At 46.6% G+C, this 14,116-nt stretch overlaps 1 protein-coding gene across 1 annotated transcript in view; it reads left to right on the plus strand.

The window, feature by feature from the left end:
• The first annotated feature begins 552 nt into the window (after positions 1 to 552).
• Positions 553 to 14,116, plus strand: part of Eddm13 (epididymal protein 13) — a 30,045-nt gene continuing 16,481 nt past the window's right edge. Inside the window, exons 1-7 of the mRNA XM_051162358.1 lie at positions 553 to 637; positions 1,956 to 1,973; positions 3,750 to 3,756; positions 5,371 to 5,387; positions 9,682 to 9,708; positions 12,902 to 12,953; positions 13,411 to 13,457. Of these exons, the coding sequence (XP_051018315.1) occupies positions 553 to 637; positions 1,956 to 1,973; positions 3,750 to 3,756; positions 5,371 to 5,387; positions 9,682 to 9,708; positions 12,902 to 12,953; positions 13,411 to 13,457 (253 nt within the window). The remainder of the gene's footprint in view (positions 638 to 1,955; positions 1,974 to 3,749; positions 3,757 to 5,370; positions 5,388 to 9,681; positions 9,709 to 12,901; positions 12,954 to 13,410; positions 13,458 to 14,116) is intronic.

A 14,116-nucleotide genomic window follows, 5' to 3' on the forward strand; every position in this document is an offset into this window, starting at 1 on the left:
GACAGACACGCACACACAGACACACATACAGAGAGAGAGAGACAGACAGACAAACAGACAGGCAGACAGGCAGACAGACACAAATACAGACAGACATACATAGACATACAAAGACACAGAGAGAGACACACACAAAGACACAGAGAAAGACACACAAAGACACAGACACACACACACACACACACAGAGACACACAAAGAGAGAGATTTAAAAACTGTTTAAAAATAACCATAAAAATTAAAATGCAACCATCACTGTTAGCTATGGATGTCAACAAACAAGATGTTGTATCTGAGTCACTGAAAAACAAGCAAGTGATAATAATATGTATCACAGAATTTTTTTTTTTTTAAATAGCAGGCACCAGTGGGAAGGAACAGTTACCAGGCCAGCAGCAGCTGGTGGCGTGGGCAATGGTCTCACCAGATGGGTGCCTCCAGGAGGGCATATGTGGGCAGTGAACTCTACCTTGAGTGCCCAGGAGAACAGTGAGTGACCAGACGCCTGTTGAACCTCAAAGAAGAACACCAGACACCCCGTCCGGGCCCCGCTATGTGCAGACTGGAGCCATTTCTGAAGAGGTCCCTGGTGGTCCTCCTTTTCCTGGGCCTGACAGAGGCCTGCATGCCTCGTGAAGGTAGGGCTTCCATGCATTCCTCTTATCTTTCTCTATGACACCCTAGGGTGGGGAGGGCATTGAGGCTGGATTCAATAAGCAATTGTGAGGTCTACCACAGGCTTCCTTGCTTTGGGTGTAGACGGCCCATCCTCTTTTCCCTTCTGGAGATGGCTGCGTGTGTCCTGGGTTGAGATACCCGTGGCTTCGTGAAATGTTTTGTTGGTGGACTTTCTCTTGGAGGTATTTGTGTCTACGTTAGTCCCAAGTTGGGGGATTTGTCCTTGGAGGCAATGGTGTCTTCGTCAATTTTGTGTGGATGGGCCTGCTCTGAAGACCCTCGTGGCTCTTCCACAGAGATGGGCATACTCTTTCTCAGCTGCCTGAGAGAAAGAGTACCTGGGTCAGCCAGCCCCTTGCCCTCATCTGCTCCTCAGTCGTCACAGAATCCCCCAGAATGTTTTGTGTCGTTGCGGAGCTCTCATTTGTGCAGTGCTAGGAGTCATCGGCCCTGTGGCCAGTGAGATAGATGCCAGTCCTTTACGGTGTGAAGATGCCAGAGTTTACCCTGGGATGACCTGAGTCTTGCCATGAAACTGCACTGTTCTCTCCCCCCCCCCCCCATTAGATCTCCAATGCGTTCAAGTTTTAGTTTGTACTCAACGTTGGGACTAGAACCATGGGAAGGAGGGCATAGCTCCATCTTGTGATTTTCATGATTGGCAGACGACCACCTGTTTTGTCTGGCGTATAGTATAATTGATAAATATATAGCTGGACAGATAAGCAGATGCGTGATAGACAGACAGGTGAAGACAGATGAGTACGTACATGGGTGAGCAGATGAATGCACCTGTGGAACTTTAATTAAAAACTGAGTGTGTGGGGGGTAGGAGAGATGGCTTGGAGGTTAAGAGCACTGACTGCTCTTCCAGAGGTCCTGAGTTCAATTCCCAGCAACCACATGATGGCTCACAACCATCTATAATGTGACCTAATGTGCACTGTATACATAATAAATAAATCTTTTTTAAAAGCTGAGTGTGTGCCAGGCGGTGGTAGTGCACGCCTTTAGCACTCAGGAGGCAGAGGCAGGCAGACCGCTGTGAGTTCAAGGCCAGCCTGGTCTACAAAGCGAGTCCAGGAGAGTCAAGGCTACACAGAGAAACCCTGTCTCAAACAAAACAAACCAAACAGAGTGTGTTAGCTAGCTTCCAAAGGCATGACAATTGTGGTGGTCTGGATGACTGCAGTGATTTGAGTCTTGTGTCTAATTCTCTCCCTGCTCCTGCTTCCTGGTCCTGCTGGAATCCACACAAATGATGCTTTTTCCCTTCAGTCGCAGTGGAAGAAAAAAGTAAGAACTGTAGATAACCTGTGTTTGTACTCTCATAGATGGTTCCTCTTAGATTCTGCTGAGCCTAGAGAACCCTCTAGGAATTCTGGGGGGAAGGATGGAACTTCAATCTGCTATAAGACCTTGGCTTGAGGATCATAAAATAGCTATTAAAAGTAAGCAGCTCCCAGGCATCATGGCGGGAAGCATGGCAGCGTGCAGGCAGACATGGTGCTGGAGAAGGAGCTGAGGGCTCTACATTCTGATCAGCAGGCAGCAGGAAGAGCAGGACACTGGGCCTGACTTGAGCATTTGAAACTTCCTCCAACAAGGCCACACCTACTCCAACAAGGCCACACCTACTCCAACAAGGCCACACCTACTCCAACAAGACCACACCCACTCCAACAAGGCCACACCTACTCCAACAAGGCCACACCTACTCCAACAAGACCACACCTACTCCAACAGGGCCACACCTACTCCAACAGGGCCACACCCACTCCAACAAGGCCACACCCACCCCAACAAGGCCACACCTACTCCAACAGGGCCACACCTACTCCAACAAGGCCACACCCACTCCAACAAGGCCACACCTATTCCAACAAGGCCACACCTACTCCAGCAGGGCCACACCTACTCCAACAAGGCCACACCCACTCCAACAAGGCCACACCCACTCCAACAAGGCCACACCCACTCCAACAAGGCCACACCTACTCCAACAAGGCCACACCTACTAATAACCACTACCTAGTGACTGATCCAGTATTCAAATCTTTTAGCCAATATAGGCCATTCTTATTCAAACCACCAGAGGGTTCTGGACACTTTTGGCAATCGGTGTTACCACTGCATAAAAGGCCCTCCGTGCATAACAGTGGGCATGTAACCATGCCATGAAGGAACCAAGCAATACTGGGCAGACTGAGGTAGTTAGTATTCCTATTAACCCTACCCTCTTCTTTCTTTCTATTTTCCATGCTGACTCTCTGGCTCCTGGTGTTGGCTCCTCTTCAAGTCAAGTGTAAGTCACAATCCCTCTCTACGTAAATAAGGGTTCAACTCAGGGAGACAATAGAGAGGGGCAAACACCTGACCATCACACTCTGTGGGAACAGACTCAGAGAGCACCCAACTCGGACACGGCCATACATCCTAGGTCTGAAGGTCATGGGGTGGGGATGGGGTAGACATCAAAGGCAGACATCCTCTCAGATCCTGTGGGAATGGTGCTTGCAAGAGAGAAAGAAAGGACCTTTGTTGGTTTCCGTGACTATAGCTTGATATTAATGTCAGTAACTGGCCCAGTTGGGAGCTCCACTCTATCTGTACAGCCAGGGTGGACGGTGTATTCACTGGTGAGCTACAGGGCTGACAGGCTTTCTTCTTCACTGAGAAGCAAGCATCCTGGCCTCTAGCGGAGAACAGAAGGTAACAGTTGGTTGTTATGGAGACCATACTCTGCTATTCTCTGGGTCAGGTGAAACAGGGAGAGTTTAGATTCCCCAGGTGACTGGTTCCCCCGGATCTCTCTCTTCTGGAATAAATGTATCTTCAAAGCTCCCCATTCTAGTTTCTTAGCCTTTTTGGGGATCTTGGAGTACACTTAGGGACGATGCCCAAAGGATGACTTAATTGATTCCGTATTCCCTCTCAACTGGGATTGGACAAACATCCCCATTGGTCCCGGCCCATCCTTCCTGATGCTCGCGTGCCTACAGTGCTGAAAGGTAAGACTGTCCACCTATTAGCTGCCTTTGTCCTGCAGAAATAATATCATCTGACTGTCAGTCAGCATGTCCATAGCCCTGCTTCTAATCTAAGGTACAAAAGAGAAATTGAGTAGCTAGTGTAATGAAATATAACGTGTCGGGGGTGGGGCGTACCACGGTGGGCCCATGTTGAGGTATGTCCCTGAGAAATCATGCCCCGCAACAGATCTGGTATAAAGGAGATTTATAGGGGGGAACAGAGAGGAACGAGGACCTGGAAATGGGTAGAGGCAACGAGCGAGCCATGAGGGAAGATTAAGGGGGCATAAAGGGAGAATGGGTGGGGGCCGGGGAGAAAACACAGGACAGAGTGAGAGCTGGGAGTGGACAGCGGTCCTTTTATCGGGATACACACACACACACACACACACACACACACACAAACACACACACACACACACACACACACACACACCTGTCGCACCTGGCGAGGGTGGCAGGTGATGACGCAAGCGATTGGTAGGTCCCCTAGGGCAGTCCAGCAGAAGTGCCTGCACGCCAACAGCTAGAATACCTCCTTTGATAGAATTCAAGCACCACTCTTCCCACTCACCCACCCCAAACACAGTGTTGGGTGTTTTTTTCCCCCATTAGTTCATATGTAACTGGTTTGCATCTTGGTGAGAATAAGGTCAAAGCGACCTCAGCCAAGAAACAAAAGAATAAAGAAAGAGTTATTATCCACAGCAGGCAAGGAAAGAAGTAGTGATTTGTTTCCAGAACAGTGCCCTTCTCCAACAAAGGAGCCCACACAGTCAAATAGAAAAGCACTTACTGGAAGGTACAGTCCCCAGAATGCTTAGTTGAAGGAAGGTCCTATGTAAGGAGGGGACCACGGAAGACACATTTTGGGGATGTGCCATGGTCATGTTAAAAAAAAAAGTTAAAGATGCCAGCCAAGGACACATCTGTACATGCCCATCTGGGTTTCTCTATGTCCTGGATTCGCTTTGTAGACCAGGCTGGCCTCGAACTCACAGAGACCCACCTGCCAACGCCTCCTCGAGTGCTGGGATTAAAGGTGTGCGCCACTGGCGCACCCGGCTCACTCTCGTGCCCATTTTGAACCACAAGCATGATAGACAGAAATGCTTCTGGGCAATGCTCAGCTTGTGTCTTTAAATTGATTGCCAGGAACATCTCTGAGCATGCTCTGTTTACATCATAAAGACGGTGGACTGGAACTTCCGGTGTGTTCATCCTCAGTCCTACCCCAACGTTGCAAAGGGAACGTTGGGCATCTCATAGAACCTGAGTCATCATCCCCAGCCCGCTTTCCAATATGTTCCCAACCCCGCCCCCAGAGTCTAATCTTGTTTTTGGCTTTCTAATTGTGGCTTTGTCTCCATCCGACTCAACGCTCAACGCTGCGTGCTTTATCTGTAATCTTGGCCTCCATGTCACCTCGCCTGGTCCTGTTGCCCTCAGGAATCGTGGGTAAGTATGTGTGTTCCATTGACAGTGTCATGGGCTGGGAAGGTCAATGGAAAACTCCAAGCAAGAATTAGCGTGGCTGGAAGGCAGCTGTGGCGGTGGGTACCTTTAATCCCAGCACTCAGGAAGCAGAGTTGGAGGCCTGCCGTCCTGGCTTCAGAGCGTCCAGACACTATTATTACCCACTAGTGCTGTAAGGAACGAAGGCTAACCGGGCTGTTGGGTTAGGAGGATCTTGGTCCTCTGAGAGTGCCGGGGAATAAGCAACCCTTCTCTGAGATGGTTTACAATGAAACATCTCTTTATTTGGGGGAATAAGGGGCTATATAAACCTTGGGGACATGGGTAGGGAGTTTTGGGGGTGAGTGCACATCATTGGCTGGGGCTGAGGTGCTGGGAATGCTTCATTTGTATGGACAGGGATTCCAGGTGCTAGCTGGACTTGTCCTGGTCACCAGGCTACATGACTACCTCAAGGGACCAGATCCTTCTGGTCTCAAGATGAGATTTTCAGAGTTTGGACATGTCTTCACCTCCCTCTTACTCCAGGCTAGCTCCTCCCAGTCCCACATCTCATGGCTCATTTGCTCCACAGAGGCCACCCCCATCTAAATAGAGTTCCAGGACTACAGGCTAAAGAGACCCTCTCTCAAAAAAAAAAAATTAAAATTATAGACTGCACTCAAGGTTGTCTTCTGACCTCCACACACTCACCATGGTGTACACACACACACACACACACACACACACACACACACATACACACACACACACAGGAACACATGCCTATATTTGAAATTTTTATCTTTATCTCATATGTTATATCCTACCTGAGTGTCCCCTCCCTCCACTTCTCCCAGTTCCTCTCTCTCCCAGATAATTCCTCCTCCATTTCCCTTCAGAGAGAGAGAGAGAGAGAGAGAGAAAGAGAGAGCGAGCGAGCGCAGGCCTAACAAGATACAATAAAACTGGACCCAAACCCTCATATCACAGCTGGATGTGTCAACCCAGTAGGAGGAAAAGGGCCCCAAGTGCATGCAAAGGAGTCAGAGATACCCTCTGCTCCCACTGCTAAGGGTCCCACAAAAACTCCAAGCTATAACCGGATGTGGTGGCACATGCCTTTAGTCCCAGCACTTGGGAGGCAGAGGCAGGTGGATCGCTGTGAGTTCGAGGCCAACCTGGTCTACAAAGCGAGTCCAGGACAGCCAAGGCTAACACAGAGAGACCCTGTCTCAAAAAAACCAAAACAAGCACCAAAAAAGAAAAAAGAAAGGAAAAAAGGAAAAGAAAAGAAAAACTCCCAGCTATACAACCATAAGGCCTATGCAGAAGACCTACCTCAAATCCATACAATGTCTGTGTTTGTCTCCTCAGTCTCTAAGAGCTCTGCTTATTTGACTCTGTGGGCTGTGCTCTTTGGTACCTTTGACCTCTGTGGTTCCTACAATCCTTCCTCCCTCTCTTCTATGGAATTACCTTGGCTCTGCCTACTGTTGGGCTGCAGGTCTCTGCGCCGCCTCTTATAAGTTGCTGGATGATGCCTCTCTGGTGGCAACTGGACTAGGAACCAATCTATGAGCATAGAAGAATATTATTAGGAATCATTTCATTGACTTTTTTTTTTTTTTTTGCCAGTCATGTTTGGTTCTATCCTAGGTCTCTGGGCTGTCCTGCCTCTAGTTTCAGGCAGCGTCAGGCATGGGCTATCTTTTATGGCATAGGCCATAAGTTGGACCAGTCATGGATTGGCCACTCACACAAGTCCTGTACCATCATTGCTCCAGAGCATCTTGCAGGCAGACGGATTGTAGGTCCAAGGTTTTGTGACGCCCCAGTCCCATGGGTAGGAGCCTTGTCTGGTTACAGAAGATGATAAAATGGGGCTCCTTATCTCTCATCACTAGGAGACTTCACTGGGGTCCCCCTCATGGATTTCAGAGGGTTTCCACAGCACTGTTTCTATATTCCATGCCCCCAAATGCACTCTCTCCTTCCATCTCTCCCATCCTTACCCAACCTGACCCCTTCAGTTTTTGTCCCCACTTGTCCCTAGTCCACCTGCAAAATCTTTTTTTTTTTTTTTTCTTTTTAATTTTCCCTTCTCAGGGAGATCCATGTTTATCTTTCTGGGTCTGGGTTACCTCACTCAGGATGTTAGTTTCTTGTTCCATTCATTTGCCTGCAAATTTCATGACGTCATTGTTTTTTAACAGCTGAATAATATTCCGTTGTGTAAATGTACCACAGTTCCTTTATCCATTCTTTGGTTGAGGGACATCTGGGTTGTTTTCAACTTCTAACTATTATGAATAAGGCTGCAGTATGGTGGCTCCTCAGAAAATTGGGAATCAATCTACCTCAAGACATAGCCATATATGCCACTTACTCTTGAAACTATACCCAAAGGATGCTCCATCCTACCACAAGGACACTTGCTCAACCATGCTTGTTAGAGCCTTATTTGTAATAGCTACATGCACATTTTTAAATGGGGCTGACAAGAGGGGTCAGGAGGTAGGTGTTTGCTGTTTGCTGGTCTGACTTCATCTCAGAGACACACATGGTAAAAGGAGAGAACCAATGCCATTGAGTTATTCTCAGCCCTCCATGCATGCACTGTGGCACAAACAACTCCTCACTTAAAAAAAAAAAAGGAACAGGCCAGGAGATAGAGAGTTGGCTCAGTGGTTAGCATCTACTGCTCTTCCAGAGGATCAGAGTTCAGTTCTTAACAGTCATGCCCAATTGCCCACAACTGCTTATAACTCCAGCCCCAAGGAATCTGCCACCCTCTACTGGTCTCTGAAGGTACTGCATTCACATGCACATACACACATACACATAATTAAAGATTAAAAATTAAATCTTGAGAAGAAAATCACAAGAGAGATGGCTCCTGAGACAACATTGTAGGTTGAACTTTGGCCTCAGTGTGCACATACACAGGCATCTACATACACCTGAGCATGCACATATACGTAGAAAATTGGTAAGTTTTAGCATGATGATGGAACCATTTCAGAAATCTAGTGGGATCGTGTGCTACATGGCAACCATATGTTGGGTCACATAATTATTTAGTGCTTATCTGCATACATTCCAGAAGACCTTAATGTTATATACTGATGCCATAAGCATCTCAATTTGAGGAAGTCCATTCTATGTCCGCACAATGACAAAAGTGCCTAGTGACTTGGTTGGTGTTCAGACCACTCTGAAGACAACTGATGCCTTATGTGACTGAGCTGGGACAAAGACTTGAGACTATTAAGGAAACTCCAAAGCAGAGGTTCTCAACATTTCTTTTTTTTTTTTTTCATGGCACAAAGTTAAAACAATTTTATTTACTCATTTATAAGTACTGTTGTGTTTACAGGCATCATATAGATGTGAATATTATTCTCAAACTTTCAAACACAGAATACTTAACACTATATAACAACAACCAGTAAAACAAATCAACATTTCTAACGCTGTGACCCTTTAATACAGCTCTGCATGTTGTGGTGACACCCCAACCATAAAATTATTTCATTGATACTTCATAACTGTAACTTTAATACTGTTATGAGTTATAATGTAAATGTCTGATGGGCGATATATATATTTGACCCCTGTAGGGTCACAACCCACAGGTTGAGAACCTCTGCTCCAAGTGAGGTTGCTATGACCTGATGGGTGGGTTCCTTTTCTCCATTAGTTAAAGAATGAAAAGATGGGGCTGGAGAGATGGCTCAGAGGTTAACAGCACTGGCTGCTTGTCCAAAAGTCCTGAGTTCAATTCCCAGCATCCACATAATGAGATCTGGTGCCCTCTTCTGGTAGATAGGCACATACGCAGGCAGAGAACACTGTATATATAATAAATACAAATAAATATTTTTTTTTTAAAGAAGAATGAAAAGATGGGAAAACAACTTGGCATATGATGAAAGTTTAGTGGCAAATGTTACAGATTTGTTGGGAAGATAAGGAACCCTGAGGATCCCACCATCTCTAAGGACATTTGGGGTATTATTTGGGTTTTAGGGTATCCCACCTATCCTTTTAGGGTGTCCCTATGTCCTGTTTTGTATCGGTCTGAAGTTGTCTACAGGTCTCTTCTGTGGCAGGAACTGAGTCTCGGTCTATGTTCACAAGTGAAGGAAAACCTGAATTGACTGGCTGGGGTCAAAGCATGTGTCCCAACCTCCTTTCCTCTTGGAGTGTAACAGACCCAGAGAAACCCATCTTGTCTGAGGAAAAATGGGAGTTGCTAGGGACAAAAAGCCACCAAGAAATGGACACTTACTGCCTATTGTTGGGGGCAAAAGCCATTAGAAGAACTAACAGTCTTATTATGGCCCCCCCCCTCCTGCCATCGTAAATGGCCTTGGCCTCAGCACCTAAGGCCACACGTCCCCCAGAGTTGGCTAGTCTGTTGGACTTGGAAAGTCCCTACACTATGGATTTTCTTTCTGTTGTGTTTGTTGTGTGTTGACATCATTTTTTTGTTTGTTTGTTTCCCCCCTCAGGGTTAATGAGCAGACTGTCTCCGGAAGGTAAGTATGAATCTGTGGCCTCAGCTAACAAGGAGTGACGCAGACATAGTGAGGCTGCAGACTGTCTCATGTGTTACCCAGTTCCATGCTGTGTTTCTTTGGTTTTAAGCTTAAAAAAAAAAAAAAAACATTTATGCTGGGTGATTGTGGTGCACCCCTCTAATCCCAGCCCTCAGGAGGCAGAGGCAGGCGGATCTCTGAATTTGAGGCCAACCTGGTCTACAGAGAGTGTTCCATGACAGCCAGGGCCACACAAAGAAATCCTGTCTCCAGAAAAAAAAAAGTTTTTTATATTTAAGGGGCACATGCACCAAGGCACGCATGTGGAAGTTACATGACACCTTGCAGGAAGGAGTTGGTTCCCTTTTCCACCATGTGGGTCTGAGGAATAGAACCCAGATCTTCGGACTTGCTGATCCTTCTTGGTGTCCCAAGTGTGTGTGTGTGTGTGTGTGTGTGCACATGCGTGTGTGTGTGTGTGTGTGTGTGTGTGTGTGTGTGTGTGTGTACATGTGTGTGCGTGTGTATGCATGCAAAGGCCAGGGGAGAACATTGGTGTCCTGTTCTATTTCTTTCAGTCTTACTTCCACGAGACAAAGTCTCTCACCCAACCTGGAGCTCACTTACTGTTGGTAGGTTGGCTCAGGTCAGCAAAGTGCCTGAGACCCTTCTGTCACTGCATCTCCAGAGCAATGGGATCACAGGCATCGGTGGCCTTAGCCAGCTTTTTATATATGTGTTAAAAGGATCTGAACTTAGATCCTCATGCCTGCACAGCAAGACCTTCTGCCCACCAAGCCATCTCTCCATCCCTCCACCCCAAATATCAACCGTACATGGCATTAATAGCTAGATTATGTGTGTACGTATATAGATACACACATATATATATATATATATACATGTTTATGTAAGGCAGTGGTTCTCAACCTTCCTAATGCTTCAACCTCTAATACAGTTCCTCATCTTGTGGTGACCTTCTAACCACAAAATTATTTCATTGCTATTTTATAACTCTAATTTTGCTACTGTTTTGAATGTTATGTAGACATCGGATATACGGCATATCTGATATGTGACCCCGAAAGGACTTTCTACCCACAGGTTGAAAACTGCTGGTGTGAACCATTATAATAGAATAGTTTTTTTTTAAAGCTGGGCACAGTGGTGCACACATTAATCTCAGCACTCAGGGAGGCAGAGGCAGGTGGATTGCTGTGAGTTTGAGGCCAACCTGGTCTACAAAGCGAGTCTAGACTACACAGAGAAACCCTGTCTCAACACTCTCCGCCCCCACAAAAAAAAAAATAGCATTCTCTTAACATCTGTATTATCCACTGGGAGTTGAGTGTGGATAAGGTCAGAGTCATCAAGGACAAAGTAGCAACTGACAAAAGCTGAGCAACTAGCCAGTAAAATAACTCACTGGGCAAAGTCACCTGCTGCCAAGCATGATGACCTGAGTTCAATCCTCAGGACCTACATGGTGGAAAGAGAGCTAGCTGCAGGATTTCACATCTGTGACTCCGACACTTAGGAGGCTGAAACAGGAGGGTCTTAAGTTTGAGGCCAGCCTGGGCTACATAGTGAATCTGTTACTCTTCTCATGGCTGTGACAGAATACCCCGAGTTTAGGAAAGGAAGGGTTTATTCAGTTTACAGTCCATGGGGGAAACATGGTGGAGAGCCCATGGTGTCAGAAAGTCGGGCCGGCTGGTCACATCGCAATCACAGTCAGGAAGCAGAGCCTGGTGGCTGCAGGTGCTCTGCTTTCTGGCTTTACTCCTCATTCATCCTGGGGCTCTGGCGCATGGGACGATACTGCCCGAGGTTAAAGTGGGGCAGCATCAACTAACCTTACCTAGAAAATCCCTTGCAGACATGCCAGGAAATTCTTCTCCATACAAAACCATCACAAAGCAAGCTGGGATTTGAAATCCTGCCTCAAAAGACCAATAAATACATTTATTAAGCACCTTAAATGAGCTAATGAATTTTTAGATTTTTCTCCTCCTCATGACATCTCTAAGAGAGCCATGCTATTATATATTTTTGTGGTGTGTGTGTGTGTGTGTGTGTGTGTGTTGTGTGTTGCCTGTTGCCCAGGACAGTTCCAGTTTTAAAAGTGGCATCTCTCATTCTGGAATCTTGTGTAAAGGGTGATTGGGGTGTGTTTTGTTGTTGTTGTTGTTTGTTTGTTTGTTTGTTTGAGACAAAATCTTGCCAGGTGTGGTGGGGCTCACCTTTAGTCTCAGCACTTGGGAGGCAGATCTCTGAGGGCCACCCTCATCTACAAAGTGAGTTCCAGCACATCCAGGGCTACACAGAGAGATGCTGTCTGGAAAAACCAAAGAGGAGTAGGGTAAGCTAGTCTTGAACTTGTGGTCCACCTGCCTTTTCTCCAGAGCCAAGAGATCACAGGTGTGCACACAGTGGAATCATAATTCCATTTTTTGTATGTGCACGAATGCATGAGATCACAGGTGTGCACATTAGTGTGCATGGGTGTATCCATACATGCACTTTTGGAGGCCAGAGGTCAATGCTGGGTGTCTTCTTCAATTACTGCCCACATTATTTTCTTTTTCTTGAGACAGGCTCTCTTCACTGAACCTGAAGCTCATTGTTTCTTTTTCTTTCTTTCTTAAATTTTTAAAAATTTAATTATTCTTATTTTATGTGTGGGGGGGGGGCGAGTGTTTGCCAGCATGTATGGCTGTGACCCATGTGCATGCAGTGCCCACAGGGCCCAGAAGAGGGCATCAGATTCCCTGGAGCTGAAGTCACACAAGTGTGAGCTACCCTGTGGGTGCTGGGAATCAGAATATAAGTCTGTGGCAAAAGAAACCAGTGCTCTTAACCTCTGAGCCATCTCTCCGAGCCTCCCTGAGTTTGTTTTTATGATGAGGAAATGGTGGAAGAGGGTCCCACAGCTAGGAGGTGAACGAACCGAGATTTGAACACAGGCTTGTTCGGCTAACAGCTCCCTTGCTCTTAGAATGGAGTCCAAGATACTTAAGGTTACTTACGTGTGTTTGCATCACCCAGCCATAATCTTGTCTCTCAGCCTGTTTACAGCCAAATTCTTTTCAAGTAGGACCATATCCACACTCTTGCCCATGTCTGGGATCATTTTTTTCCCCTTCCTCTTCCAAGATCTTTTCCACTCAGTTAAGCCCTTCTCATCTTTCAGGTTTCAGACAAAACATCATATCCTCCTCCAAGACACCTCCCCTGGTAACCACCCAAGGGCAGCAGCCACCGTCCCTTTATAAAGTTTCCACCATGCCATGCAGGTCGACCAGAAGGCTACTCTCAACCTCTGTCCCACTTCACAAGGGTTTTGGTCCCCTTCATCTGCAAGCTCCTGAAAACCACAGAAATTGTTCATTGGGGGTAGATATTGTCTCATCCAAACCTTGCTTATGCCCAGGATACAGTAGATGTTCCATAAATGTTTGTTAGGAGAAAGAATGGTTGCAGACTCAACTCCCTGTCTTGCCCTGTGAAGTGAGAGGGTTGAGCTGGCCAGCTTTCTGATAGCATTCTCATCTCTTGTCTCTGACCAGTCAGGGATGCTTATTTGGTAGCAAAATTATTCATCGATCTCTCTCCCTCCCTCCCTTTCTCCCTCCTTCCCGCCCCTCCCATCCCACCCTTCTCTCTGCATCCCTGTTGAATGTGGCTGCATGTATTCTTCCTTCCAGACGGGACAGAAGAAGAAAGTAAGTACTATGAAAGGTTATGGAGCTCAACTCCCCTCCCCCCTCCCCTCTCCCACCTCTCCCACTGCATATTTATGGGGATTGAACTCAGAACCTCGCATCTGCTGGGCAGGTGCTCTACCACTGAATCACACCCCCAGGCCTTCACTGGGGGATTCTAGCTAAACGCTGTATTGATGAACTATATCCCAAAATCACTTAAAAAAAAAACTTCCTATTTGCTTTCTTCCTTTTCTTTTTTGTTTGTTTGTTTTTGTTTTTTGAGACAGGGTTTCTCTGTGTAGCCTTGGCTGTCCTGGAACTCACCCAGTAGACCAGGCTGGCCTCGAACTCACAGAGGTCCACCAGCCTCCTAAGTGCTGGGATTAAAGGCATATGCCGCTACTGCCTGGCCTTTAACTTTCTATTTTCAAAAGAGTTCTTACTCCACTGCCCAGGAGAGTCATGAACTCCATTCGGCCCCAAAATAAAAAGTAAAAAGAGGGTGTGGTTCAGTGGTAGAGCATTTGCCTAGAATTCCCTAGTGAGAGGCTGGGGTGTTGCTCAGTGGTAGAGCACCTGTCTAGAATCCCCCAGTGAGGCACTAGGGGGTAGCTTAGCAGTAGAGTTCTCTCTTAGCATGTATTAGATAGACCTTATATTGAATCCCCAGTACCACAACAAAAAAAAGTTTGTTAGAACTA

The sequence above is a fragment of the Acomys russatus genome, chromosome 19, assembly GCF_903995435.1.
Source record: "Acomys russatus chromosome 19, mAcoRus1.1, whole genome shotgun sequence".
Taxonomy (NCBI): Eukaryota; Metazoa; Chordata; class Mammalia; order Rodentia; family Muridae; genus Acomys; species Acomys russatus.